Source organism: Myotis yumanensis, unplaced genomic scaffold (assembly GCF_028538775.1).
Source record: "Myotis yumanensis isolate MYYU_CA2020_CCGP unplaced genomic scaffold, mMyoYum1.0.hap1 SCAF_10, whole genome shotgun sequence".
NCBI lineage: Eukaryota > Metazoa > Chordata > Mammalia > Chiroptera > Vespertilionidae > Myotis > Myotis yumanensis.
The window spans coordinates 45,980,029-46,007,507 of NW_027223761.1; the positions used below are offsets into that span (position 1 = coordinate 45,980,029).

At 43.1% G+C, this 27,479-nt stretch overlaps 2 protein-coding genes and 1 pseudogene across 4 annotated transcripts in view; 2 read left to right on the forward strand and 1 right to left on the reverse strand.

Moving 5' to 3' along the window:
* Positions 1–11,278, reverse strand: part of THAP12 (THAP domain containing 12) — a 37,625-nt gene extending 26,347 nt beyond the window's left edge. For 2 of the 3 annotated variants that reach the window (XM_070425652.1, XM_070425654.1), the window contains exon 1: positions 11,078–11,278. In XM_070425652.1, the coding sequence (XP_070281753.1) occupies positions 11,078–11,166 (89 nt within the window). In that variant the 5' untranslated portion in view covers positions 11,167–11,278. Of the gene's footprint in view, positions 1–2,217; positions 3,522–11,077 lie in introns of those variants that run through there. The other variant, XM_070425653.1, reaches the window with a different exon arrangement.
* A 407-nt stretch (positions 11,279–11,685) lies between these two features.
* GVQW3 (GVQW motif containing 3) lies at positions 11,686–13,066 on the forward strand. The gene has a single exon (XM_070426866.1). It carries the CDS (start codon positions 12,173–12,175, stop codon positions 12,803–12,805), a length of 633 nt encoding a protein of 210 aa, XP_070282967.1. The 5' UTR covers positions 11,686–12,172; the 3' UTR covers positions 12,806–13,066.
* A 2,049-nt stretch (positions 13,067–15,115) lies between these two features.
* Positions 15,116–27,007, forward strand: LOC139018440 (magnesium transporter NIPA2 pseudogene; annotated as a pseudogene).
* The last annotated feature ends 472 nt before the right edge of the window (positions 27,008–27,479 follow it).

Consider the following 27,479-nt stretch of genomic DNA (forward strand, 5'->3'; position numbering starts at 1 on the left):
AATCTAGCCTTTGCCTGAGGCTATTCGGCAAATGGCTCTGCGCAGGGCTTGGGCGGGGCGGGTCGCAGGGGATCAACAGGGCGGGCGGAGGGAGCAGTTATGGCTGCTCGCAGTCCCGTTCCCAGAGGCTCTGCTTCTCAGAACCCCAGCAACGGCTGCAAACCTCGGAGAGAAAGCTGCCCTCACGTTTCAACTGATGCCAGACAATCCCGCTTCTCCCGTTTGAGTCTGAGTGCCTAGAGACTCGCCTGGATCTGGAGCTCAGAGTCTGAGACTCCCTCCTGATTGAAAATGACAACCGGGAGTCGACCAAGATGGCGGCGTAGGTAAACACCGGAGACCGCTGCCGCAAACAACCATTTCAAAAATACAACTAAAAGACTGAACGGACATCACCCAGAACCACAGGAAGGCTGGCTGAAGAGAGACTCTACAACTAGAAGGAAAGAGAACAGCAAATCGAGGCTCAGAGGCGGCGCAGTGTGGAAAATACAAAGGTACCGAGGTGCGCGCGAAAGCGGGCTGGTGGCTGAGGGCGCGGTTGTCGTTTTCTGTCGGGACTGAGTCTCAGACTCTGGGCTCCAGATCCGGGCGAGTCTCTAGGGACCCAGACTCAAACGGGAGAAGCGGGATTACCCGGCATCAGTTGGAACCTGAGGGCAGCTTTCTCTCCGAGGTTTGCAGCGGCTGCCGGGGTTCTGAGAAGCAGAGCCTCTGGGAACGGGACTGAGCGTGGCCATAACTGCTCCCTCCGCCCGCCCTGTTGATCCCGCCCCGCCCAAAGCCTGCGCACAGCCATTTGCTGATCGCCTCAGGCAAAGGCTGGATTAGCGCCTCCCCAGAAGACAGAGTTTTCCGCACAGCTGATTACTATAGCCAGCCGGCCTGAGGGTCAAATCCCCCTAGTGTTAACTACAACAATTAAGGCTTGGCTAGAACAAGACTGCGCACAGAGACCACAAGGGGGTGCACCAAGAAAGCATAAAAGATGCGGAGACAAAAAAACATGACAGAAATGGAGGATATGGAGCTAAGAATCGCAATTTTGAGGGCTTGCCATAAATTTGTGCAGAACCTCACGAAAACTAATGAGACCCTCGATGCTACGATAAAGAAATTAGAAAGTAAGCATACACGGACTGAAATAAAGAATATTATACCCAATAGCAGACCAGAGGAGTACAATAATCAAACCAAAGATTCGACAAAAAACACCCAATTGGAAAAGCAAAATGAAAAAAGAATCCGAAAGTGTGAAGATAGTGTAAGGAGCCTCTGGGACAGCTTTAAGCGGTCTAATATCAGAGTCATTGGAGTGCCAGAAGATGAGAGACAGCAAGATATTGAAAACCTATTTCAAGAAATAATGGCAGAAAACTTCCCCCACCTGGTGAAAGAAATGGACTTACAGGTCCAAGAAGCGCAGAGAACCCCAAACAAAAGGAATCCAAAGAGGACCACACCAAGACACATCATCATTAAAATGCCAAGAGCAAAAGACAAAGAGAAAATCTTAAAAGCAGCAAGAGAAAGAGGCTCAATTACCTACAAGAGAATACCCATACGACTGTCAGCTGATTTCTCAACAGAAACTTTGCAGGCCAGAAGGGAATGGCAAGAAATTTTCAAAGTGCTGAATACCAAGAACCTACAACCAAGATTACTTTATCCAGCAAAGCTATCATTCAGAATTGAAGGTCAGATAAAGAGCTTCACAGATAAGGAAAAGCTAAAGGAGTTCATCACCGCCAAACCAGTATTATATGAAATGCTGAAAGGTATCCTTTAAGAAGAGGAAGAAGAAGAAAAAGGTAAAGATACAAATTATGAACAACAAACATGCATCTATCAACAAATGAATCTAAGAATCAAGTGAATAAATAACCTGATGTACAGAATGAACTGGTGATTATAATAGAATCAGGGACATAGAAAGGGAATGGACTGACTATTCTTGGGGGAAAAAGGGGTGTGGGAGATGCGGGAAGTGACTGGACAAAAATCATGCACCTATGGATGAACACAGTGGGTGGGGAGTGAGGGTGGAGGGTGGGGTGGGAGCTGGAAGGAGGGGAGTTATGGGGGGAAAAAAGAGGAACAAATGTAATAATCTGAACAATAAAGATTTAATTAAAAAAAAAAAAAAAAAAAAAAAAAAAAAGAAAATGACAACCGCGCACTCAGCCACCAGCCCGCTTTTCGCACGCACCACCGCACCTTTATATTTTCCACACTGCGCCTCTTCTGAGCCTTGGTATGCTGTTGTCTTTCCTTCTAGTTGAAGAGTCTGTCCTCAGCCAGCCTTCCTGTGGTTCTGGGTGATGTCCGTTCCGTCTTTTAGTTGTATTTTTGAAGTGGTTGTTTGTGGCAGCAATCTCAGGTGTTTACCTATGCCGCCATCTTGGTCTCCCCTGTGGGGGATTTTTTCAATGTTGCTCCTTTCCTAGCTCTCTCTGTCCCATGCCCTGGACGCCAGACTCTGTCATATTTTCCCTTAACAGAATGGAATGACTCCCCAAATTCATCTACTTCCAAATTGATCTTCTGCTCTTCACTAACCCCTTCTCCTTGCTGCAGAGTAAATGTTTTTAAAAGCCTCTACAGGAATGTCTTTCCCTGCTTATAATCCTTTGTGGCTTCTCATTATTCTTAGGATAAAAACCAACCCCTCACATGTCTTACAAGACCCTGCACAATTTGTACCTTGTCCACCATCCCAGCCTCATATCATACCACCCTTCCACTCTCTCTGCCTTACTTACAGGCCTTCAGTTTCATGAATGCACTGTGGTCATTTCTATTCTAGGGCTGTTCCCCATGCTGTTTATTCAGCCTAGTATCCTCTTTATTACTTTTTCACTTCTTTTACATAGGAAAGCCTATGCAAAGATTAGTCCTCAGATCTTGGCTTAAATGTCATTTCTTGATGGAAACTTTTCCTGATTCAGATGTGCATCCATGTGTGTGTGGAGATGAGTAAGTATATACACACACACAGGTAAGTAAGCCTCCCCCTCCTCACTTCTCTGTATATGGTCTCTCAACATCCTAAATGTATCCTACCAGTTTATTACCATCAGTATAAACATGTCCTAATATCTCCCATCTTAAAAACTTCCTTAACTCTTATCCTCTACATAGCAAAACTAATTAGAGTCCATTTTCATTGTATCCACTTTCTTATCTCACATTCTTGACTCAAGGCTTCTGCTTTATCCCTTTTCCACTAAAACTGCTCAAGATTATTAATGATTTCCATCCTGCCAAATCCAATGGTCACTTTCTATCTTAATTTTTTTCCTCAAATGATCTCCTACTAATATGTCACATTTCTAAAAACATATTCCAAGGACCATTTTTAAAAAAAAAGGTTTAATGGCCAAATAATCTTGAGTAAATAGTACATATTTATCCTACTTTTGGGGTTTTAGATATTCCTGTGGGACCGTGAACAAATTAGCTAACCTCTCTGTGCCTGCTTTGGTTTTCTGAAGCAAGGACTATCTCAAAATTGACTGCAAGTCAATTTTGAAACAATGTACGTAAAACACATATAATATAAAGTGTTCTATAAGAAATTTTATTATTGCAACTCACAGCATTCTTTGAAGGATTAAATGAGATGATATGAAAGTACTTTAAGATCATATTTTAGACCTAGCCGGTTTGGCTTAGTGGATAGAGCTTTGGCTTGCAGACTGAAGGGTCCTGGGTTTGATTCTGGTCAAGGGCACATGCCCAGGTTGTGGGCTCGATCCCTGGGAAGGGGGGGGGGGGGGGGGGGCGTGCAGGAGGCAGCCATTCGATGATTCTCTCTCATTATTGATGTTTTTATCTCTCTCTCCCTCTCCCTTCCTCTCTGAAATCTATAATAAAGATTTTTTTTTAAAAAGATACTTTATAGAAACATTTCTCAAACTTCAGTTTCAGGACCCTTTTACATTCTTAAATTATTGAGAACCTAAAGAGCTTTTTTTGTTTATGTGGGTTTTATCTATCAATACTTGTAATTATAGAAATTAAAACTGAGAAAAACTTAATATTTATTCATCCCATTACATGTTAACATAGATAACATTCTAATGAAAAATAACCGTATTTTCCAAAACAACCAAAAAACATTTACTGAAAATGTTCAGTTAGTTTAGTCAAAAGAATTGCATTGATTTCCATCTCTCCAAAACTCTAATGTCGAGCTTAATAGAAGATAGCTAGATTCCCACATCTGCTTTTATACTTAATCTGCTGCCATATATTGTTTTGGTTGACTATATAGAGAAAATCTGGCGTCACACTGACATGCAGTTTAAAAGGTTACTAGCCCTGGCCGATGTTGCTCAATGGTTAGAGCACCGGCCTGCAAACCAAAGGATTTCAGGTTCACTCCCCAGCTGCAGTAGGGACACATATAGGAAGAAACCAATCAATGTGTTTCTCTCACACCAATGTTTCTTTCTCTCCCCCCCACCCCCCACCCCCAATAGAAAAAAATATGCTTGGGTGAGGATTAATAACAATAAATAAGTAAAAAGGTTATTAAAATACTAGAGGCCCGATGCACGACATTCATGCACAGCGGGGGGGGGGGGGGGGGGGGCGGGGAAGATCCCTCAGCCCGGCCTGCATCCTCTTGCCCTCTCGCATCCGGGACCAGGAAGCAGACCTAAGCCAGCAGGCGGACATCACCTGAGGGGTCCTTAGCACTGCTGTGGAGGCAGGAGAGGTTCTCACCACCACAGCTGCGCTCACCAGCTGTGAGCCCGACTTCTGGCTGAGCAGCGCTCTCCCTGTGGGAGCACACTGAGCACCAGGAGGCAGCTCCTGTGTTGAGTGTCTGCTCCCTAGTGGTCAGTGCATATCATAGCAACTGACTGCTTCGCCATTCGGTCAATTTGCATATTAGCCTTTTATTAAATAGGATTCCTCCTTTACCACAAAATTGTGAGTGTTCTTATTAGATACCATACTAAAACTCCACCAAAAATCTTTCTTAAAGATTAGTTGCAATGTAGAATCTGAAACCAGACCAATGAGCTTTTCACACTCTAGTGGTTACAATAAAGTCCATTGGTTTATCTTGTACTTTGAATATAGCTTTTTCCATGCAAGTCTTTGTAAAATCACGAAATGGTCAATTTGAAAAATATTGAGTTATGCAGACCATCTAAATGGTAACACATTTCATTATACAATATATTTTAAAAGTCATAACTATCAATATCACCATTGATCTCATCAGAATAGTCCTGTAAGTATTAGAGAGCTGTCACATTCAAGGTGGTGCATATGTTTTTTCCAAATTTCTATTTTTGCTTGAGTGCATACGTCAGTTGTTTTCTTTGGAGTGGCAGGCTTATTACATTAATTTCTGAGAAAATGTCTACTAAACACCTGCATTTGAATAATCCTACTTAGAAAATTTTAGAAAAACATTATATAATTATTAGAGCAATGATATTATTATTTGGTATATACCCCCTGAAATACTCCACTATATACTTTTGAGAGAATGAGCATGAAAAGGTAAATAATGACAGTGTTATTATAAAAATAGTTTTTATCCTGGGATTCTTTGAAAGGGTTTTGGGGACTCTTCATGAGTGTCTGGAAAGCCACTTTAACATTTTACAACCCTCAATTACCTTTAAATTGCTAAAAAAAAATCTTGGAAGACCTCACCACTTTAGGGATGAGAAGGAGAAGAGGTCTTCTTCAATTGCCCAACTCACTCTTAATAGGAGCAATTCAGTTAGGTCTACTTATACCTTCTCACTTGGTCTGGGAATGAGCCACCGTGAACAATTCCCAGGTTCCCATTAAGCGTTGTCGTTAGTCAAGCCATTCTGGAGCAATCAAATTTTGGCCCATTGTTTGTTTGTTTTTTAACTTTAATTTTAGGTAATCTATGACTTCCCTGCTACTGCCCTAAGTGATTTGATTCTATTATTTTATATTAAAAGAAAGGGCACATTAATGCCACTTTTTCTAAACTGATAAAAGCTATTATGGTATGAAATTCCACATTGTGTCCTTTATTAATTATATTCTTGAATTTAAATTACTTCTAAATAGCTGTTTCTAAAACTGTGCATAAAATTTATAAATATGATGAATGGGAAATGTTCTACTTAATAGCATAAATATACTTACCTTCATTGTTAGTTAAAAATGTTAGTTAACTTTTGAAGAATAGATAGGTTAGCAATGTCACCTTTTATCAACCTTCCCTACAACTCATTTATAGAAAAAAAACTACTTATAACTAAGAACCCTAAAAATACTGTTATCCTATGTAATAATCCTATATAATAAAAGGGTAATATGCAAATAGACTGAGCTGCAGAACCAACCAACCAACCAACCAACCAAAGCGTAATATGCTAATGATATTCTAAGGCTGCTCAACCGCTCACTATGATGTGCACTGACCACCAGGGGGCAGATGCTCCGACCAGTAGGTTAGCTTGCTGCTGGCGTCTGGCCAATTGGGACTGAGCAAAATGGGCCAGACATGCCCTGGAGCCCTCCCTTGGTCCCTCCCTGGCCCAACTGTGCACCAGTGGGGTCCCTCAGCCTGGCCTGTTGCCCTCTCACAATCTGGGACCCCTCAGGGGATGTTGGAGAGCCGGTTTCAGCCCGATCCCGCAGGCCACTCCCCTTGGAGGGCGCCAAATGCAGGGCTCATGGCTGGCGCGAGCCTCTTCCAATCGGGACTGATTGGGTGCAAGCCCGAGGCAGGCACAGTGGGGCCAGGATGAGCAGGAGCGGCAGGAAGGAGCGGCAGGCGGCATTGGACTGCAGGTTTTGGCCCAATCCCTGCAGGCCATCCAGAGGGACCCCACCTGTGCACGAATTCATGCACCAGGCCTCTAGTTAATTCAATAAACACCTCTGGAAACTACTTCTTTATTATATTTAATTCTGGTCATGGTAAAAAAGAAACTGTCAAATACAGTATAATTTGAAATCCTATACTATGAGGAGATTTGGTTTGGATAAAAAGACCTTGAATACATTATGTTAGGTAAAACAAATCAGGCATAAAAGGACAATAATTGTATCATTCCACTTACATGAAATACATAGAACAAATTCATGGAGACTAAAAGTAGGTCAGAAAGGATGGGATGCTGGGGGAAGGGGGGTGTGCTTAATGGTTACAGTTTTTGCTTGGGGTAATGAAAAATCTTTGGAAATATATAGTGGTTATGGTTGCACAACATAGTGAATGTAATTAATGCCACTGACTTATACACTAAAATAATTAAAATGGCAAATTTTGTTATGTATATTTTGTCAAAAATTTTAAAAATAATGTAATAATATACTGAAAATCACTGAATTGTACTTTTTTGTTGTTGTTAATCTTTACCCGAGGATATTTTTCCGTTGATTTTTAGAGAGAGTGAAAGGGAGGGACAAAGGGAGGGAGTGGAAGTGAAGAGGGAGAGAGGAGAGAGAGACATCGATGTGATGGATAGATATAGCCACACATACCAGGACCAGGTCAGGGGATCGAACCTGCAACCAGGTACATACCCTTACTGAAATCGAACGTGCCACCCTTCGGTGTGCAGGGGTGGCACTCTAACCACTGAGCAACATGGGCCAAGACTGAATTGTACACTTTTAATGGGTGAACTGTTTGGTAAGTGAATCATATCTCAATAAAAAATGTTTTGTTTTGTTTTTTTAAAGAAAATATCTTGCCCTAACTGGTCTGGCTTAGTGGATAGAGCCTCGGCCTGTGGACTCAAGGGTTCCAGGTTGGATTCCGGTCAAGGGCATCCGTACCTTGGTTGCGGGTCACATACCCAGTAAGGAGTGTGCAAGAGGCAGCTAATCGATGTTTCTCTCTCATCGATGTTTCTAACTCTCTATCCCTCTCCCTGCCTCTCTGTAAAAAAATCAATAAAATATATTTTTTTTTTTAAAAAAAGAAAAGTTCTTAATTTGGTCCTGAAATACTGAAAGGACTAGGTACATGAAAAGGGCACAGACTTGCTCAGTATGACCCTGGGAACAAAACTAGGATTTCCAAAACGTAAATTCTAGGAAGGCATAGATTTCCACTCAAAACAAAGAAGAAACAATAGCTAAAGCTGTCCAGAATCTTCAAATGTCCCCAGGCAAAGCAGAGAACCATCACTGGTGGTTTTTTAAACAAAGGCCCACCTGTCAGGAATGCACAGGCCGACCCCTAAGAGGTTCACAAATACCTTGAGTAGAATGCAAAAGTGTGTGTCCATGTTTTTTCCTCGAGAGTCCTTACGTTGATTCTCAAAAGGGGACAGTGACCTCCCCCCGCCCCCCCAAAAAAGGTTAAAACACCACTACAATTGGGGAAATTCCAGCATTTCGAGGGATATTGCACTAGATCTAAATATTCCTCCCAAATCTAAGGCTGTAAACCCTACAAGGCCATACTCCTGGCTGAGTATAATGAAAAGAGAAAGATATTCCCAAAAATGTCCTTGGGCTAAAATTTAGGTAAAATGAAGATAATGCTTATTGGGGTAAGGCTGAGTCAGATAAGATTCTCCTCTTCTCTGCTCCCATAGAACCCCAAAATTATACAGGCAATCCTCGGGTTTCCTCGGACTCGACTTACGTCGTTTCGTGGTTACGTTGCCATCTCCCATTTACAGTATATATATAAAAAAAGTTCTGTCATTTCGATGTATGTACATATGTGCTTTATGTTTTTTATTATTTATTTACCACAAGTAAAGGTCAGGAATTGTTACCTTTCTTTTAAATTTTTTTTACTGTTCACTTCATTACTGCTGTGCATGTGCTCCATGAGAGTGACGTAGGTGCTTACGTAGGTGGGTTCCGACTTAGGGTGAAAATCGAGTTAAGTCGCGCCATAGGAGCAGATCTCCAACTTAACCTGAGGACTGCCTGTACCTCGTTCTCCTCAGCTAGTTCCTCCTCATCTCCCTGGACTTTTAAACATCAGCAACGCTCCAGGGCGCAACCCTCCGACTTAACTCTGCTTTATTTAACTGACACTCTGGCTTTAAATACCCTCTATAAACTGAGAACATCCATATTTATAATCTCCAGTCTGGAAGTCTCTAAATCCCAGACTTGTATATCTTTTTATGGTTTTAGCTCTTAAATATTTAGGTCACTGATCTAAATATGGGTCACTTTGAGTTTATTTCTAGCTATAGCTATGAAGAAAGACATCTATTCCTGAATGTCTATCAGGTGTCTTAAGCTTCACGTCTCAAACCAAACCTTTAATATTCCCCATCTAAACCATTTAACAAATTCTGTTGGCTTCGTCTTCAAAACATAACCCAAATGCAACAACTTACCGCCACCTCCTCCTCTACTAACCTAATTTATTGCAATTGCCATTAACTGGTCTTCTGTTCTCACCTTTGCTTCCCTTCAATTTATTTAACAAGCAGCCAGTGATCCTGTTTAAAGCTAAGTCTCTGCTCTAAACCCTTTGATGACTTCCTATCTCATTCAGAATAAATGCCCAAAGTGCTTCCCATGGCCTACAATGTCCTAACCAATTTGTCGTCCCTCCCCCCACCCACACACACACACACACACACTTGTCTGGTCTCATCTTTTCCCTCTCCCTCCTTCCTTAAACCAGCTCTAGCATTCCATGGACTTCTGGCTCTACCTCTAACAGGGGAGCCATGCCCCGCCTCTGCATTTACTGTTTCCACAGACTGGAATGCTCTTCCCGTAGAACTCTTCATGGCTAGCCCCCTTACCTACCACTGGTCTTTGCTACAATTCAACTTCTTAGTGAGGCCTTCTCTGATTGCCTTATTTACAATAGCAAGTGTGCCTCCCCTGCTCCTCCTTACTCCCCCGCCCCACAACATGCGCGCTTTCTCCATCGTACTGCATTTATCACACCTGACACATTACATATGTGTCTGTTGCCTCCCACCAGAATGTAAACTCCACGAATTGTTCATTCGTACACTCCCAGTGCTCAAAACAATGCCCGGCAAGCACATAGTAGGCCTTCTGTAAATACTTGTGGAACTAACAAATACAAAGCATGTCATATTACAATCGTCTGCTTATACTTGTCTCTTTAATGGACTGTGCGCTTTCTGCAGGCAACCCTCATTCCCTTGTGAATTTCCAGCACCCAACACACAGCGGGTGTGGTGATTTGAAATGACTAAATCAGTGGTTCTCAACCTTCTGGCCCTTTAAATACAGTTCCTCATGTTGTGACCCCCAACCATAAAATTACTTTCGTTGCTACTTCATAACTGTAATGTTGCTACTGTTATGAATCGTAATGTAAATATCTGATATGCAGGATGGTCTTAGGCGACCCCTGTGAAAGGGTCGTTCGACCGCCAAAGGGGTCGCGACCCACAGGTTGAGAACCGCTGGCCTAAATCAAGGACAGGCCAAGGGGCAATCCTCCGCCTTTCGAGCAGCCCCTACGCTGTCACTCTCTAAGGGAGGGTGCGTAAGGGACGCAGGAAGGCGTCCGTACCAGTGCCTATCCTTCGCATTACTCCCCTCACTCTCACCCCGCACACCGTTATCCCCGCAATAACCGAACGAGAGAACGAGCGAACGGCCGGAGCTAGAATTCCCACGATCAGGATCCAGGAGGAAGCAACTGTGCCTTAGCCTGAGATCAAAGAAGGGGGCCGGACCCCGGCTAGAAACCCGGTCCCGGGGGTGGTGCCCAGAAGAGGAAAGAGCCGGGTGACCACCCTCTTTTGACAGCTGGGGAAACGGAAGCCCAGAGGGGAAAGCGCCTGGTCCGAAATCACACAGCACGCGAACCGGGCCGGGAACCCACCTGAACCCGCCCGCGCGCCGCCCCAGGGGCCTCACACTTCGGGTGGTGCCCTCGGCGCCGAACCCCCGCCGGCGCACGTGCTCCGAGGTCCCCGGCGGCCCGCCCGCCCGCCCGCTGCTCGCGGCCAGTTCTCCACCGGGGTCCGAGGCTGGGGTCGACGCCGGGGCCTCTCCCCGCGCCTCCCACACGCCCCTCGCCGCCCGGGACCCGCGGTCGGCAGCGCGCGCCGCGGAGGGGGGCCCGGCTGCCAGCCCGGCGCCGGCCGCTTACCTGGCCGGATCCCTCGGGAACCTGAAGAAGGCCAGATCCGACTGCGTGCTCTTCCGCGTGCAGTTGGGGGCCGCGCAGAAGTTCGGCATCGTCGCCCGCCCGCGGGCCGGCCCGGCGCTCCCCTCCCCGCCTCCTCAGGGCAGCCCGCCCGCCCGTCGGGGCCGGGGAGGGGAGCCTGGCCGGCCGGCCGGCTCGGCAAGGCCGGCGCGCCGGGGGGAGGGGCGCGCGGGCGGAAAGCCGCGAGGGGCAGGAGGGGCGCCGCGGTCCGAGGCCGAGCTGGGGACGCGGCTCCACAGTGCTGTGAGCGGCCGGGAGGATTTACCGCCGCCACCGCCGCTGGTGCACCTCCCGCCCGCCCGGGACGCTGCCGCCTCCTTCCCACAATGCACCCTGGCGCCCGGGGGTGCCCTCTCTTCCCTTCGTCTTCCTCCCCCGCCCCTTCCTCTCCGCCGACTTCTCCTGAGGCAGGCGCGCGCGAGGAAGCGGGTGTGGCGGGGCGGAGGCAGGTCCCGGAGCAACGCGCCTGCGCAGGCCGACCCTGCGAAGGCGGGAATTGCGCATGCGGGCGCGTCTCCCGGGACTCAAGAGCGGGTGAGCACGGGGCCTCCCCGGCAGGTCTGTCGTGCGCGGGATTCTGCTCATCTAGGGCAAGCTGGCACGTTACATCGCTGGTGCTTCTCTGCCTGCTCAAGATGCCACCACTTAGGTCCCAGTTGTAGAAATCGCCAGACTTTTAAGGGCCGCGGAATCGGGACGATCTTGGGGACTGACTTGTACATTCCTGGCAGATCTGCGTGCACGAGTTAGATGCAGACGTGGGTTGGTAGAAGGTTTCATTTTCCCCAGTTTTGCAGCTACTAGTTTGCACCATTAGCTTCTCAGAACGGGCTTCCCCAGCCTCGACTGAAAGCTCAGAAAAGCAGTTACCCTTTCCGGTGAGGCTTCCAGAGGATCAAGAATAGCGAGCACCCTGAGTCCACTTGCAGCCGGATAGAGATCGGTCCCTTCGGAAAGAGATCGGGCCCTTTGGATAGAGCTCGGGCCCTTTGTCTTCCCCTCACAGTCGTGACCTATTAACGTTCCTGTGTTGCCAGAATGAGTGACCGCTATCTAAAGCAAAGGATTAGTATAAAATTTTGCGTGAAACTGAACAAGTCTGCAAGTGAGACCCACTGTCTTTTAAAAGAAGCTTATGGGCATGAAGTCATGTCGAGGGCCAGAGTTTATGACTGGCACAAAAGGTTTAGAGAAGGGCGGGAAGATGTTCGCGATGATGCCCGAAGTGGCCGTCCAGTTACCCACCGGACAGATGACAATATCCAGAAGGTCAAGGACTTGGTTTGTTCAAACAGGCAGTTAACAGTGAGGATGATGGCTGAACAGTTAAATTTAGATAAAGAGACTGTTAGACTCATTCTGAAAGAAAACTTGAACATGAGGAAAGTTTCTGCCAAAGTTATATGCGGTATTTTGAAGGGTGATCCTAAACCTCGGAAACTTGGCTTTCTTTCGGATCTTTCCAAAGGAACGAGGAAAAACAGCTCGTGTGTGAAGAAAGAGGTCACAGGTTCTGAAACATGGAGTCATCCCCCGTGTGAAGCTGGTGGGGAAATGCCCCTGCCTGTGTCTCACCCCAGAATCCCCTATCCTGCCGGCCAGCTTCTGCAGGCCTGGTCTCCAGCAAGCCTTCCCTCCAGGGCAGCTCAGGATTGGTTCACACCCTGGTGAATGGACTGAGACGGCTGAACCTGAGCTGGAAAGCTGCCTCACTGTTAGACACCTTCATTTACTGCTCGTCTGTATTCAATCCTGTCTACCACCCTGCATGCCATGGCTCTCCTAGTTACTCTGCTGGACTGTTGGGCCGGCCATCTTCCTTGCTGATCTTCTCCACAACTTTGAAGAACCTTTGGCTGTTAACTTCTAGTTTTTGCTTGTTCTTGATTTCTTTTGCTTAACAAGTTTGGGTCTCTTCACTGCCCAGGCTTAGATCATGTGGCTGTCCTGTTACTATGTTCTTAACATTCTGGGGATCATACCAGTGAGAGGTGGGGACAGGATCTCCTGGAGTCTGTATCTGCCCAGGGAGGCATACTCTCCTGGGAGGACCCCAAGAGAAGGCCTCCAGTTCCAGTCTGCTTCACAGTCAGGGCCAGAAGTATGGTCCAGAAGGGAGTGTCATGCTGACATAGTGAGCAATACTAAGGGTTAGTGCAGCCCAAATGATTCATTGTGACCCCCACTCCCACTCCCCTGAATTGATTGGCCAACCCATATTTATATTGAGCTCACAGATCTACCCCTCACAAAAGAGCTGGGTTTGTTTTCTTTTAGTCCTGTGCTTTCGGCCCCTCACCCCCACCCCCACTCATTTGGGTATCTTCTCTGCTGGAAGAGGAGGATCTGATCCCTGAAAATATAAACCAGGGGACTCAAACCCAGGCTGTGCTGTGTGGGGAGGGAGACCAGGTGACACTCTAGATCAGTGATGGCGAACCTTTTGAGCTCGGCGTGTCAGCATTTTGAAAAACCCTAACTTAACTCTGGTGCCGTGTCACATATAGAAATTTTTTGATATTTGCAACCATAGTAAAACAAAGATTTATATTTTTTATATTTATTTTATATATTTAAATGCCATTTAACAAAGAAAAATCAGCCAAAAAATGAGTTCACGTGTCACCTCTGACACGCATGTCATAGGTTGGCCGTCACTGCTCTAGATCCTGCATTAAGGGAGTCTGCTGTCTACATGCTGGTGCTGATACCCACACAGCAGCCTGATTTTAGCAACTATCACCAACATTTTCAAGTGCTTTTTGAGCACCTGCATTTTTAGAACATTGCTGGGCACTGATAGTGTGACGTTATGAAACAAAATCACCAAGGGCTGGGTGGACTTCATGGATGAGGTGGTTCTTGAGCTGGATCTCTTAGGAAAGATGGGACATGGGGCTAGGAAATTAGGGAGAGCTTCCCAGGCAGGTGGAACAGCATGAGGCTTTGAAGCTGCATTAGTAAGAAAATGATGGTACTTTTGGCTGAAATAGCAAAGTCCAAAGAGGAAGAGAATGGTATTGCAGAAGATCAACAATTTGGAATCATTTGCTTCCTCTCCTCTGCCCCCAACTCTATGCCAGTTTATAAATAGTGGATAGGTTTATAATAACCTACTTATTTGATTATTATCAACCCCTTCTCCCCCAAAGCAATCTATATAAGTTCAAACCCCTTATATTTTCCTGCCTCTCTGCCAGGACTTATGGAATGGAACTTTCCTCAAGTGGGTTCCAAGTAATGCCACATAGATGAAACATCTCAGAATGTCTGGTGGAGGTGCAGGATGGTTGGTTATTAATAGCATTTCACAGGATTGGCCAATGCCTATGTTTTACCCAAGGATTTTTACATATAACAGCTCCTATTATTCAACTAGTAAGTTAATAAGCAATATTAGTTGATAGAGGTTACTGTTATTCAACAGTTATTTTTAGTTCTATTCTTTTCACTGTATCTTCAAAAAAATTACAAGTTCGCCACTAATATCTCTCAGTTTTGAGGCACTCTGAAACCTAGACTTTATCCCACAAATAAAAGATAACGTGCAAGAAAACTCAAACCAAGCAACAGCTTATAGACTTCTACCTACTTAGCGATTTCTAGATCTTCTATTTCTGGACCATTACATCTTACTACATCAGATGAGACCCGGGGTTCCCCACAAACACTCTATACTACATTCTGGAACAAAGGCCCTGTAGCTGTCTAGTGCAACTGTGTGACTGAACTTCATATTTTAAAAAAAAAAATTCATTGAATTTATTGAGGTGATGTTGGTTAATGAACCTCATGTTAATCCTTGATAACTGTTGCAGAATTGTGTACTCCTGGGCAAGAGCCAGGATCCCATAACAGTACCTACAGACATTATCTTCAACCTATTATAATACAGAGGTCCTGAGAGAACTTATTTCTGGACTTATTCCCATCCTGTGCACAGGGCTGGAGTGACCTTTCCAAAGGTGCTGGACCAAGACCATGCTGGAGTATAGGGTACCAGGAGCAATGTTGGCCCATACAGGGTTTGGACACAGCAACCAGAAGCAGGTAATCAGGACTGTTAACTCAAATTGTTTCAAGTAGCTAAAATGAAAAGGGCTTAATTTATTATCTTAGATCCTGTCCCGAGTAGAAGTCAAGTCAAATGACTACTTGAACCCAATACTCATTTGCAAAGTTTCCCAGAAAGTACCCAATGAGATGATAACCCTGTTTACCTCAGATTTTGTGGAAGTAAAGTTACTGCCCAAACACTCATCCAGAGCAAACCATACATGACTGTTCAGAATCACTAAACCCTAGGCTAGAGCATGATCTAGGAGTATCCCAGATGCCATGTGAATTTTGCTCTGGCCTGCACCTTGTTGCCCAGGGCTCTTGAGCTCCTGATCCTGTAGTCTCAGGGATCCACCCATCATCATGCCCCAGGCTCTTGTCCTTGCGTTTTCTCAAACATCTCTCAATTTATTCCTCACCAGTTTGCTCTTGTTCCTCTGTTTCCCTGGTTCTTTGTTTTCTGGTTCTAGACCACACCTCCCTCCGGTAGCTACTTTGATCACTTTGGTGTGCTGATCTTGAGTTGCCCTTTTGGTGATGGGTTTTCACTCAACTTGCAACTAACTCCACTCTCTTCTGGTTTTTGGATCCCTCTTCCAGCTCTTACTTCAGTCCTCAGTAAGGAAATTGTTCCAGCCCTAGCACCAGATTGCTTTCCTATCCTTAGAAAGTGGGATGGGCAACATGGGGAAATGTGTTCTTTTGTTTTTGTTTTTGATAAGGGGCATTCAGAGAGAAAACACTCCTTTTCTCACCCTTAGCCCCCTGGGGGTTCCACTCCCCAGCAGTAACCAGTGTTACCAGTTTCTTAACCTGTTAACTGCCACGATATTTTGAATTTAATTAAAAAAGGTCCACTGCTTGCGTCTATAGATGCTTATGGCGTACAAATGCAATTTGATTATCTCTGGTACTCAAGAATCATGAAAGTTTTTAGAGATATAACAGCCAGGTCCCATTCTCTCAGCAACTATCTTTTCCCTGACAGGAGGAGCTCCACCTAACTATAGGAGGTGAAGCCTAGCTCTCTGAGTAGTATGTCAGGAGGAGAGCTGGCCATCTGCAAGTCTTGACCATAATTTTCGAGCTTAAAATGATCAATTAATGCAGTGGTTCTCAACCTTCTGGCCCTTTAAAACAGTTCCTCATGTTGTGACCCCCAACCATAAAATTATTTTCGTTGCTACTTCATAACTGTAATGTTGCTACTGTTATGAATCGTAATGTAAATATCTGATATGCAGGATGGTCTTAAGCGAACCCTGTGAAAGGATCGTTCGACAGCCAAAGGGGTCGCAACCCACAGGTTGAGAACCACTGAATTAATGAATCTCTTTGGCTTTCACGCTGATCTCCCTTCCCATCCCCATTCTGATTCAGAATCCACATGGAATGTTATATGCCACAGCTGGAAGTCCAGGAGAACTAGAACAAAGTTGTGAACTCAAATTGTTTCAAGTAGCTATAATGAAAAGGACTTAATTTATTATCTTAGATCCTGTCCTGGAACAATCCTTTGTTGGTAGAATAAACACTTTCCAGGGCAGATCATCCCATCATTGATTTTATCAACTTTTCCACCCATTACACCACCCTACCTTACTCCATCTGTCCCACTGGTAATAATCAAAAACAGAAAGAATAAAATGTTCACTGATCTTTGAAAAACATGGGTAATTCTGCATTCTTCCGAATTCTGCCCCGGCTTTGAATCCTCATTGAAATGTGATTATTTGGGAAGAATGTGTACCTGGGACCTGCTTTCCAGAGCGCTCCTTTCAGATCCATTTCCTTGTCAGAATTCACATTTGCCACTTGAGGTGCCCAGATAAATCTGGAGGTTAGATGATTTGAGGACATCTAGTAAAGAAGTGTGGTACTTTTGGGGAACAATCTCACTGTATCAACTATTCAACCTGCCTACTATTTGCAGACATCATTGCCAGCAATTCTTACTAGTCTTGGGATTGCATCTCACCAGAGTCCCATGTGGCTCAGTTAGTAAGAGCTTCCTTTGCTGCTGGATCTATATATGAAACCCTATGTTCTACTGCTTCTTAGTTGGGTCAGACCTCTCAGATTTTACAGGCTTTGCATCCTATCCTCCGGGGCAAATCCTCAAGTATTTATCTTCTCTACTCTCTGGCTTATTAGATCCTTGCAAATACTGTCCCAGCTGCATCACCTTTCTCCTGGTATTGATATTCAGAAACAAAACAAAACAAAAAATCTGTAGTGGGAAACTTTAATCCCTCCAAGGACCCACTTAGGTCTAGTGAAGGGGTCATAAAGGAAATGTCTTAGGATTTGTGGGCTATGCAGTCTCTGATGTAACTACTCAACATTTTATTGCAAAAGCAGACAGCTAATAAGGAAGCAGATGAGCATGGCTGTGTCCTAAAAAACAAACAAACTTTATTTATGGATACTGGAATTTTAATTTCATATAATTTTTGCATGTCACAAAATATTTTGATTTTTTCAAACATTTAAAAAGGTAAAAAAAAAATCATTTTTACACTCCTTAGCTCGCATACTATAGAAAAACAGATGGTGGGCTGGATTTGGCCCACGGACCATAGTTTGCCGACTCTTGGTCTAGTGTATATAAAGTGTATATATAAAATGACAGATAATCAATTCTTTTCCATCAATATGCTTGCTACTGCCAAATTCATCTGATGTTATCAGACAATTTACTGTACATAAATTGTGGAATATTGAAGGGAATCTTCATGGTGCCAGGAGCGTGAACTAGAGCTGAATGATTGACTATTTAACCTTGACCTTATTCTGGTTCACAAAATGAGTTTTGTGCTCTTTTTGAAAAAAGAAAATGATAATGTTTATTGCATGTAACATTATTATATTTAAAATTGTTTTTCTTAAAAAAAAAACAAAAAATATGTTTTAAAAAGTTAACAAAAAAATGATATTACACAAACTACTACCTATATATGCCCTTGCAATATCTCAAAAACAATTTTGTCAGTATTACAAATGATGCCACATTGCAACCAGTGATAACAGAATGAACTGAAGGTGGTTCGAAAATATCCTTAACCTCTGGCAGCATTTGAATAAGTTTGTCACCTATGAAAGTGACTATTATGGAGGTGACAAACTCACGGAATTATATTTTTTGCATGCTTGTAAAAAATTACATATATTTGTAACTGGTGCCAAGATATAACTGGTGTCCTTTTAGATGCGTTTACTTGTTTTTCCCCTAAAAAGAGCTGTATTGTGTCACCTTTATTTAAACTGATTTTCCAAAGTTGAACTAGAATCTCAGGATTGAATGGACCTTTACAAGGGTAATCCAGCTAGTCATGTTTCCCTTGAATCAAAGAGTAACTAAATCCCACAGCTGCTGAAAAACCGCATCTGAAAGAAGATTCTGTGTTAACTCAACAAATTTTTATTGAGCAGCTGTATGTGCCAGGTGCTGTCCTGTGTGCAGGGGTGAAGCAATGTACAAAAGGGATACAGTCCTTAGATCTGACTGTGTGAAATCTAATTATATTGCTCCACTTCTATGAAACTTATTCCATGAGTTCACACTAACTCATTGTTAATTGCATACCTGGAAATAGGTATGACCTTTGCCACAGACCTCTATATGTTCCACTTAAATTTTATTATCCTTTAGATAGATCTATGTTGGTAGAAAAACACACTGGAAATGTTGGAAGTGTAAATTGGCAACAGCTTTCTGAAAAGCAATTTGGCAGTATCATTCAGGAGTTTTAAAAATGTTTATATCTTCTGATCCTCTAATTCCAATTCTGGGAATCTGTCCCAAAGAAATAGTCTAAAATGTGGGTGGAATTTATGCTTAATCCAGAAGTTCAAGAGTAGAAAATTGGTTGAATAAATTATGGTGTGACTCTATAATAGACTATTATGCAGTCATTACAATTAATGTTTATGAAGAGTTAACACTGCATGGCAAAATGTTTATAATGTTAAATGAAAAAATGGTATACAAAATTGTATATATAAATCCAAAAATGTTTTAAAAATTACTAGGGATGTTGGAGGATGAGTATTTTCTAAATTTTCCTGTTTCTTATCTTTTCAAAAATATTTCCAAAGTACTATTACTTTCATTATCAGAATAAAACAATGGCACCAAAAGTTGATAATGGAAAGAGTGAAGCCAAACCACTAGTTTGATCCATGAACAATCAATTAACTGGATGAGTTGACACACAAGCTGTATGATACTGCGTTGGTAGCAGGAGTGGTCCAGAAGGGAAAGAGCCTGCCCCAGAGGAGAAGGGGATGTGACCAGAATCCCTACAGAAAACCAGAGTGGTATGAAGACACCACAGTGGCATGTTCCTGTTATGTAGTTCTAGGTAGGTAAAGGTGCATGTAGCAATCAAGTATATCCTGACAAGTGTAGAAGGATATGAAATACTCCTGGGTGAAATTAACCTTGTTTGGATTTTGTTCTTACATTCTCTCATAAAAGTGAATATTCTCAAGATGGATTTTGCTACAACTGACTCACTGAAGAATCCTTGAGCCTTCCATATAATTTCTTTAGGACAGGTATGGCTTTCAATGTGCCAAATCTACCTCTCCCATGCTAGGACACTCAAGCAACATGTATGTACACTGGGATGTTAGCTATTCCATACCACACACATATCATGTTGTAACATACAAAACGCTAAGGTTTACAAATGTTATTTTGTTGGTATCCAGAATTACTGTGCTTTTATTTATGTCTGAAGAGTAATCATTTTATGGGATCTTAAAGTGATAAGTAATATAGATAATGTCTATCCATAGATGACATTGTTGTTATGCTGGGAAAATGTGTCCTTCATTGTTGCTTGAGCAAAATTTATCATTAAAATGTCAAATACGCCCTGACCAGTTTGGCTCAGTGGCTAGAGCATCAGCCTATGGACCGAAGAGTCCCAGGTTCGATTCCGGTCAAGGGCATGTACCTTGGTTGCGGGCACATCCCCAGTAGGGGCTGTGCAGGAGGCAGCTGATCGATGTTTCTCTCTCATGGATGTTTCTAACTCTCTATCCCTCTCCCTTCCTCTCTGTAAAAAAATCAATAAAATATATTGAAAAAAATGCCAAATATATCTTCTTGATGAAATTTCAAACTTTCAAACGAATACACAAGGTTTTACAGGCATATAGATTATAGATTTGTCCAGCTGAAAGAGTTCAAGATCTAGTCTAAGTCTAATTAAGTCTTTTGGTCATAAAAAAAAACAAAAGAGTGAGACTTGGGTTTTAGTTCTGCTCCTTAACAAGGCATATGACTTTGGGCAGTTCATTTGCACTCTGGGAACACTTTTGCCTACTCATCCCTAAAAGGAGAATAATAACACCCCTCTCATGGAGTTATTCAGTTTGTTCGTTCAGCAAATATTTATTGAGTGATTATATGTATCTGACACTGAGGATGTAGTAATAAGATAAAGTTCCTCCTCATGAGCATACATGTAAGTCGGGGAGACTGACAAAAAATAAGATAAATGAGTAAAAATATAGTATATTAGTTATTATTAGATGTGAGTCTTACATTAAATAACGTATAGGAGAGGCCCAGCACAAGACCTGGCATGTAGTAAGTACTCAATAGATAGTAATTTCTTCTTTAGTCTTCCTAACAGCTGAATTATTCTACAAGATGGTAGTAAATTGGCAAAAAACCTGACCCATTGCCTTCTATCTCTTGCCAGTTAATAAGGCCTACACCTGTTTTTGCTTAAGAAGACAAAAGAATTCTTACACTGTGTTTTGTACTTCCTGTATGGCAGATTAATCAAGGTGGGCCTAAATACTTGGTAAATGGCCTTTTCCAAAGCCCGTTGGCAGGGTCCTTGCCTGAGGCTAGATAGCAGGTGTTAGGTCCACAAAGACAAATGCATAGGGTCATTGCTGTTTAAGCAAAACAGAATAGAAGACTGTAATTGCTGTTTCTCTTAAAGAAAAGATGTGTGCCCTACGTCCTGTTCCAAACAGTGGAGAACTGGGCAAAGTTTGCATTATTTATGAGAGATCAGGGCATTGACAAAAAGCCAGGAAAAGGAGAGTTTAATGCTTGTGGTATGTTTATATTTCTGCCCATTGTAGAAAATTTGGAAAGTTCAGAAATGTTTAAAGCAGCTGCCAAAAGTTCACCCCTCAAGTTCAGTTATTTCACCAGACCCATCTCTCTGCCTTAGCTTCCTCCTTCAGAAGCATTCACTTACTGAATTCCTGCTTTGGGCCTGGGCCTGTACTAGGCACAGAGGGTACAGCCCTTGCCCTTGCCCTTGGCAATGTCCAGTCTTGTGGGATAGGAACAGGACCAGAGGTGGAAAGACCACCGAGAATGGGCTCCTACTTTGGACTGTCAATTTTCCCCAGAGGACAAGCTCTAAAGAGCAAGCTTTTATAAAGAATTTGGAACAAAAAATTGGAATGATAGCACTTACGGTGATTTTGGGAAAGGGAAAGTGGGTAATGATGATGCAAAACACACAGAACAAAGTGGGTAGTGAAGATGCAAAACACACAGAACAATGGTAACTGGTCACCCCCAATAAATTTAATTTTTTAAAAAAGGAGCAATGGTAACTGACCTGTTGGCTGTATCAACCTGAGCTCCTCTAATGTAAAAGGATCTTGAGCTCTATCTACAATGATCGGTGTGCAGTTTTACCTCCCAGAAGAAACCAGACATGAAGCTGTGAGCCAATATCCCTGTACCTTGCTTTAAGAAACTAATAAGTGAAAATTCAGAATTACAACCCAGATTAGATGAGGAAATTGGCCCACAGAAGTTAAGTGACTTTTCTTGAATCACACATCTAGTTGGTGGCAGAGCCAGGATAATAATGAAGGACCTTGAATTTCACTCAGTCCAGTGAGTTTTTTCCGTTAACTCCATTGGTAATAATTTCCTCTACTAAAGTGTACATTCTTACGTTCTTAAGCTATCTGTAAAATAGCGGTCACCCTTACATTTGATAAATATGATTTACCAACGGTTGATTTACATGCAATTTTTATGGAAAATATTTATAGCACACAAGGTGCTACAAAGGTTTTTCCAAGTTTCCGTGGGGTGTCTAGCCCCCCTGGTCCTTCCAGAGGTGTGTACTCATAAGTAAATGTTGGCATTCTCTCCTTCATTTTTTCCAGATGTTCTTCCCAAGTGGTGTGTTATGTTTTGTGTTTTTAATATTTCTCATATACATTTAAAAAATCTGGCCACATAAATCCTAATAAAGTTCTCAACTATCTCCTCTATGCTGTCTAAAGTTTCCGGGTGTGTTTATATTTATAACACAGTGTCTGAAGGCATGAACACTATCACATCGTTAGGGCTTAGATTTCTAAACCCTAGACTTGGGTTTCTGGATGTTCTGAAAATTCTTTACACCTCACTTATAAATGCCACTTTACTGTGCCATGACATTTCCATAGTAACATATACTTTAAACAGGAAAACAGAGGAAGCCCAAGGAAAAGGGAAGTAGGTTTCAAATGCAAAAAAAAAAAAAGGTATATATTAAAAATAGTAGACTACATAAGAAGGGCAGGTGTTCATTGTAGTTTGATGTTCCCTGAGAATAGCATGTCCTGCAGGCCCACCTTAGGAACCAGCAATATACACCACCCACCAAGTGACCCAATATTGGAGTCACACTTTCTCTGAGCCTCACATTCAGTCAGGTCCATGCCATTCCCCTATCATTTCTTAGTGTCACCTACTACCACCAGACAGGGGTGGGTGGTCATCCACTTGTCACCTCATTGTCCTGAAGTCCATCTTCTACACCACTGCACATATGCTATTTGGTTTGGGGTTTGCTGAAAGCCAGAAGCTTTTTGACATCAGCCTTTTGAGCTGGCTCAGGTCACACCTTCTGCCTGAAATCTTCCTGCTGCCATGTAGAAGGCAAACTCCTACTCATCACTCATGACTCAGCCTTACCATTGCTGTTCTCCATTCCCCAACCCTCCGTAAAGCAACCACCCAAGTTCAATGCACATTCAAGGAAACTAACACTTAATTGAACTTATTTGCAGAATTTTTCCTCCCTTCCCAAACCATGAATTCCTCAAAAGCCAGGACCACATCTGATAATTCTGTGTATGCCCTGCATCCCGAATAAACTTGCCAGGAACTGCTCAATACATGTTTGATAGATGAATGAAATAACAGAATTTTGCCCAGCTAGTGTGGCTCAATGGTTGAGCATCAAACTATGAACCAGGAAGTCATGGTTCAATTCCAAGTCAGGGCACATGCCTGGGTTGCAGGCTCGATCCCCAATAGGGGTTGTGCAAGAGGCAGCCAATCAATCCTTCTCTCTCATCATTGATGTTTCTTTTTCTCCCTCTCCCTTCCTCTCTGAAATCAATAAGAATATAAAATAAAATTTAAAAAAAAGATTCATCTATAGTGTAGTGGGTGTCAGTACTTCATTTCTTTTTAAGGCCAAACAATATTCCATTATATTGACATAAACTTGCCAGGAACTGCTCAATACATGTTTGATAGATGAATGAAATAACAGAATTTTGCCCAGCTAGCGTGGCTCAATGGTTGAGTAAATTTTGTTTACTCATTCCTCCATAGGTGAATATTTGTGTTTCCTCATTTTGACTATTGTGAATAGTACTGCTATGAACATGTATGTACAAGTTTTATTTGAACACTTACTTTTAATTCTCTCATGTATATACTTATGAGTGGAATTGCTGGAGCCTATTGTAATTCTATTTAACTTATTGAGGAACCACCAATCTGTTTTCCATAGTGATTGCACAATTTTACATTCTCTCCAGCAATGTATGAAGTGAGGGTTCCAACTTCTCCACATTTTCACCAACACTTATTTTCCCTTTTAAAAAGTATATCCATCCTTGTGAGTGTTAACTGATATGTTATTGTGGTTTTGATTTGCATTTCCCTATTGACTAATGATGATGGGCATATTTTTTAAAATATATTTTTATTGATTACAGAGAATAAAGGAGAGGGAAAGAGAGATAGAAACATTAATGATGAGAGAGAATCATGGATCCGCTATCTCTTGCATGCCCCACACTGGAGATCGAGTCGGCAACCTGGGCATGTGCCCTGACTGGGAATAGAGCCCATCACCTTTTGGTGAACAGGATGATGCTCCAACCACTAAGTCACACCAGGATGGCAATTCTTTTATTTCTGTACCTTAAATATTTTGCCCCACTATCTACCTGTCTTACATTGTTTCTGATTAAAAGTCTGCTATAATTCTTTTTTAAAAATATTTTTATTGATTTCAGAGAAAAGAAGGGAGAGGGAAAGAGAGATTGAAACATCAATGATGAGAAAGAATCATTGGTTGGCTGCCTCTGCAGGTCCCCTACTGGGGCTCAAGCCCGCAACCCGGGCAAGTACCCTTCGCCGGAATCAAACCCAGGACCCTTCAGTCTGCAGGCCGATGCTCTAGCCATTGAGCCAAACCTTATAGGGCTGCTGTAATTCTTATCTTTTTTCCTATGTATGTGCTGTTTCCTCTCTTGGTGGTCTTAAGACTTTTTATCACTGACTTTAGCAATTTTACTAAGAAATGCCCTGGTATAGTTTTCTTCATATTTCTTGTGCTTGGAGTTAATTGACCTTCTTGGGTTTGTGGGCCTAAAGTTTTCATCTTCAAGTATTTTTTGACCCCTTCTTCCTTTAGGACTCCAATTACTTGTATATTGGGCCACCTGAAGTTGTCCTCAGCTCATTATGCTCTGTCCATTTTTTTTCTCTTTTTTCTCTGTGTCTTTTTGTATAATTTCCATTGCTGTGTCTCTAAATTCCCTAATCCTTACTTTTGAAATGTCTAATCTATTTTTAATCCCATTTTGTATATTTTTTGTTTCCAATATTGTAATTCCCATCTCTAGAAGTTCAATTTGGGGTTTTTAATAGGTTTTTTATTTTGGAACTAGTGGCCTGATGCACAAATTTGTGCATGGGTGGGGTCCCTCAGCCTGGCTGGTGATCAGGGCCAATTGGGGGGGAGGGAGGGCAGCCGGCCAGGCGAAGGGACCGCGGGAGGTTGGCTGGCTGGAGGAGGGACTGCGAGAGGTTGGCTGGCTGGGGGGAGGGACCATGGAGGTTGGCTGGCCGGCCTGCCGATTGGGGCCGATGCGGGGGCAGCCAGCCAGGGGGAGGGACCGTGGGAGGTTGGCTGTGGGAGTGCACTGACTACCAGGGGGCAGCTCCTGTGTTTTGCATCTGCCCCTTGGTGGTCAGTACGCATCATAGCAACTGGTTGACCTGTCAATCACTTAGGCTTTTATATATATAGACTAGAGGCCTGGTGCACAAAATTTGTGCATGGGGGGATGTCCCTCAGTCCGGCCTGCACCCTCTCTAATCTGGTACCCCTTGGGGGATGTCTGACTGCCGGTTTAGGCCCGATCCTGCTGGCTCCTAACCGCTTGCCTGCCTGCCTGCCTGATTGTCCCTAACTGCTTCTGCCTGCCAGCCTGATCGCTCCCTAACCACTCCCCTGCCAGCCCGATTGACACCTAACTGCTCCCCTGCCAGCCCGATTGCCCCCAACTGCCCTCCCCTGCTGGCCCAATCGGCCTCATCCGCACGAGGCTGCGGAGACGCCAGGACCAGCCTCCACTGTGCGTAAGGCCATCTTGCGGCAGCCAACTTGTGATGATGTCGTACGCGTGGACCACCTAGGCTTTTATTAGTATAGATAATTTTAGATTTACAGAAAACTTGCAAAGATAGTACAGAGCATTCTCATCTGCACCTCATTTGGTTTCAGTCCTAATTTTATTACCTTACACTGCCATGGTGTAGTTATAAAAACTAAGATACCAACATTGGTACATTGCTATTAGCCAAACCCCACACTTTTTTCAGATTTCAATAATTTTTCCAGAGTTAGTGCCGCAAGACTCAGCAGCCTCGTGAGAGGCCACCATTATTGAGGCAGTCAGTAACCTGAGCCCACATGGAAGTCTGGGTTCTGGTTACTATTCCCAAAGTTGGTTGATAGTGCCATTCTTTCTTCATACTTCCTCAGTGAAAGGCTGAATCTTCACGGGAAGATTGGGTGTTTGATGAGCATTCTGGGCTCCACAGCTATGGTCATTCATGCGCCAAAGGAAGAGGAGATCAAGACCTTAAACAAGATATCACACAAGCTCGGGGATCCAGGTTTCATGGTCTTTGCAACACTTGTGGTCATTGTGTCCTTGATACTAATCTTTGTGTTGGGACCCCGCTGTGGACAGATGAACATTCTCATGTATATCACAATCTGCTCTGTGATTGGAGCGTTTTTCTATCTCCTGTGTAAAGGGCCTGGGCATAGCTATCAAGGAGTTGTTTGCTGGCAAGCCTGTGCTGCAGCACCCCCTGGCTTGGGCCCTGCTGCTGAGTCTCATCGTCTGTGTGAGCACCTGAACAGGGCCCTGGACATACTCAACACCTCCCTCGTCACCCCCATCTACTACGTGTTCTTCAGGACCTCCGTGCTGACCTGCTCAGCTATTCTTTTTAAGGAGTGGCAGGACATGCCTGTGGACGACATTGTTGGTACCTCCAGTGGCTTCTGCACAATAATTGTGGGGATATTCTTGTTGCACGGCTTTAAAGAGGTCAGCTTTAGTCTAACAAGCCTTCCCGTGTCTTTTTGAAAAGATGAAAAAGCAATGAATGGCAATCTCACTAATATGTATGAAGTTCTTAATAATAATGAAAAAAGTTTAACCTGTGGGATTGAACAGCACACTGAGGAGAATGTCTCCCGAAGAAATGAAAATCTGACAGCTTTTTAAGAAAGAAAGAATTAAAAGTTTATAATTGTTGTTATAAAGTAAATTTGAGTGTCAGAATGTGTCAGAAAAAGCATTATTCTCAAATAATGTTCTCTAGAGACAATCTTTTTTAAGGTTTCACTAATTTGAACTGAGAAATTACTTTTCTTATATTTAAATGATGGTAGCTCACTAAAATAACCTCAGTACCTGGCCAATTTTTGTTAACATTGTATTATTGTGGCGGTATTAAAATTTGTTCTTCACCAAAATCTAAAAATAATAAAAGAATTTTTCCATTAATGTCTTTTTTTTTCCTGTTCTAGGACCAATCAAGGTAATCAAATTTCATTTAGTTGTTATGTCCCTTAGTCTTTTTTGACCCATGACAGTTTCTCAGTCTTTTTCTTGTTTTTCATGACCTTGAACGTTTTGATGAGTATTGGTCATGTATTTTATTGAATACCCCTTAATTTTGAGTTTGCTTGATGTT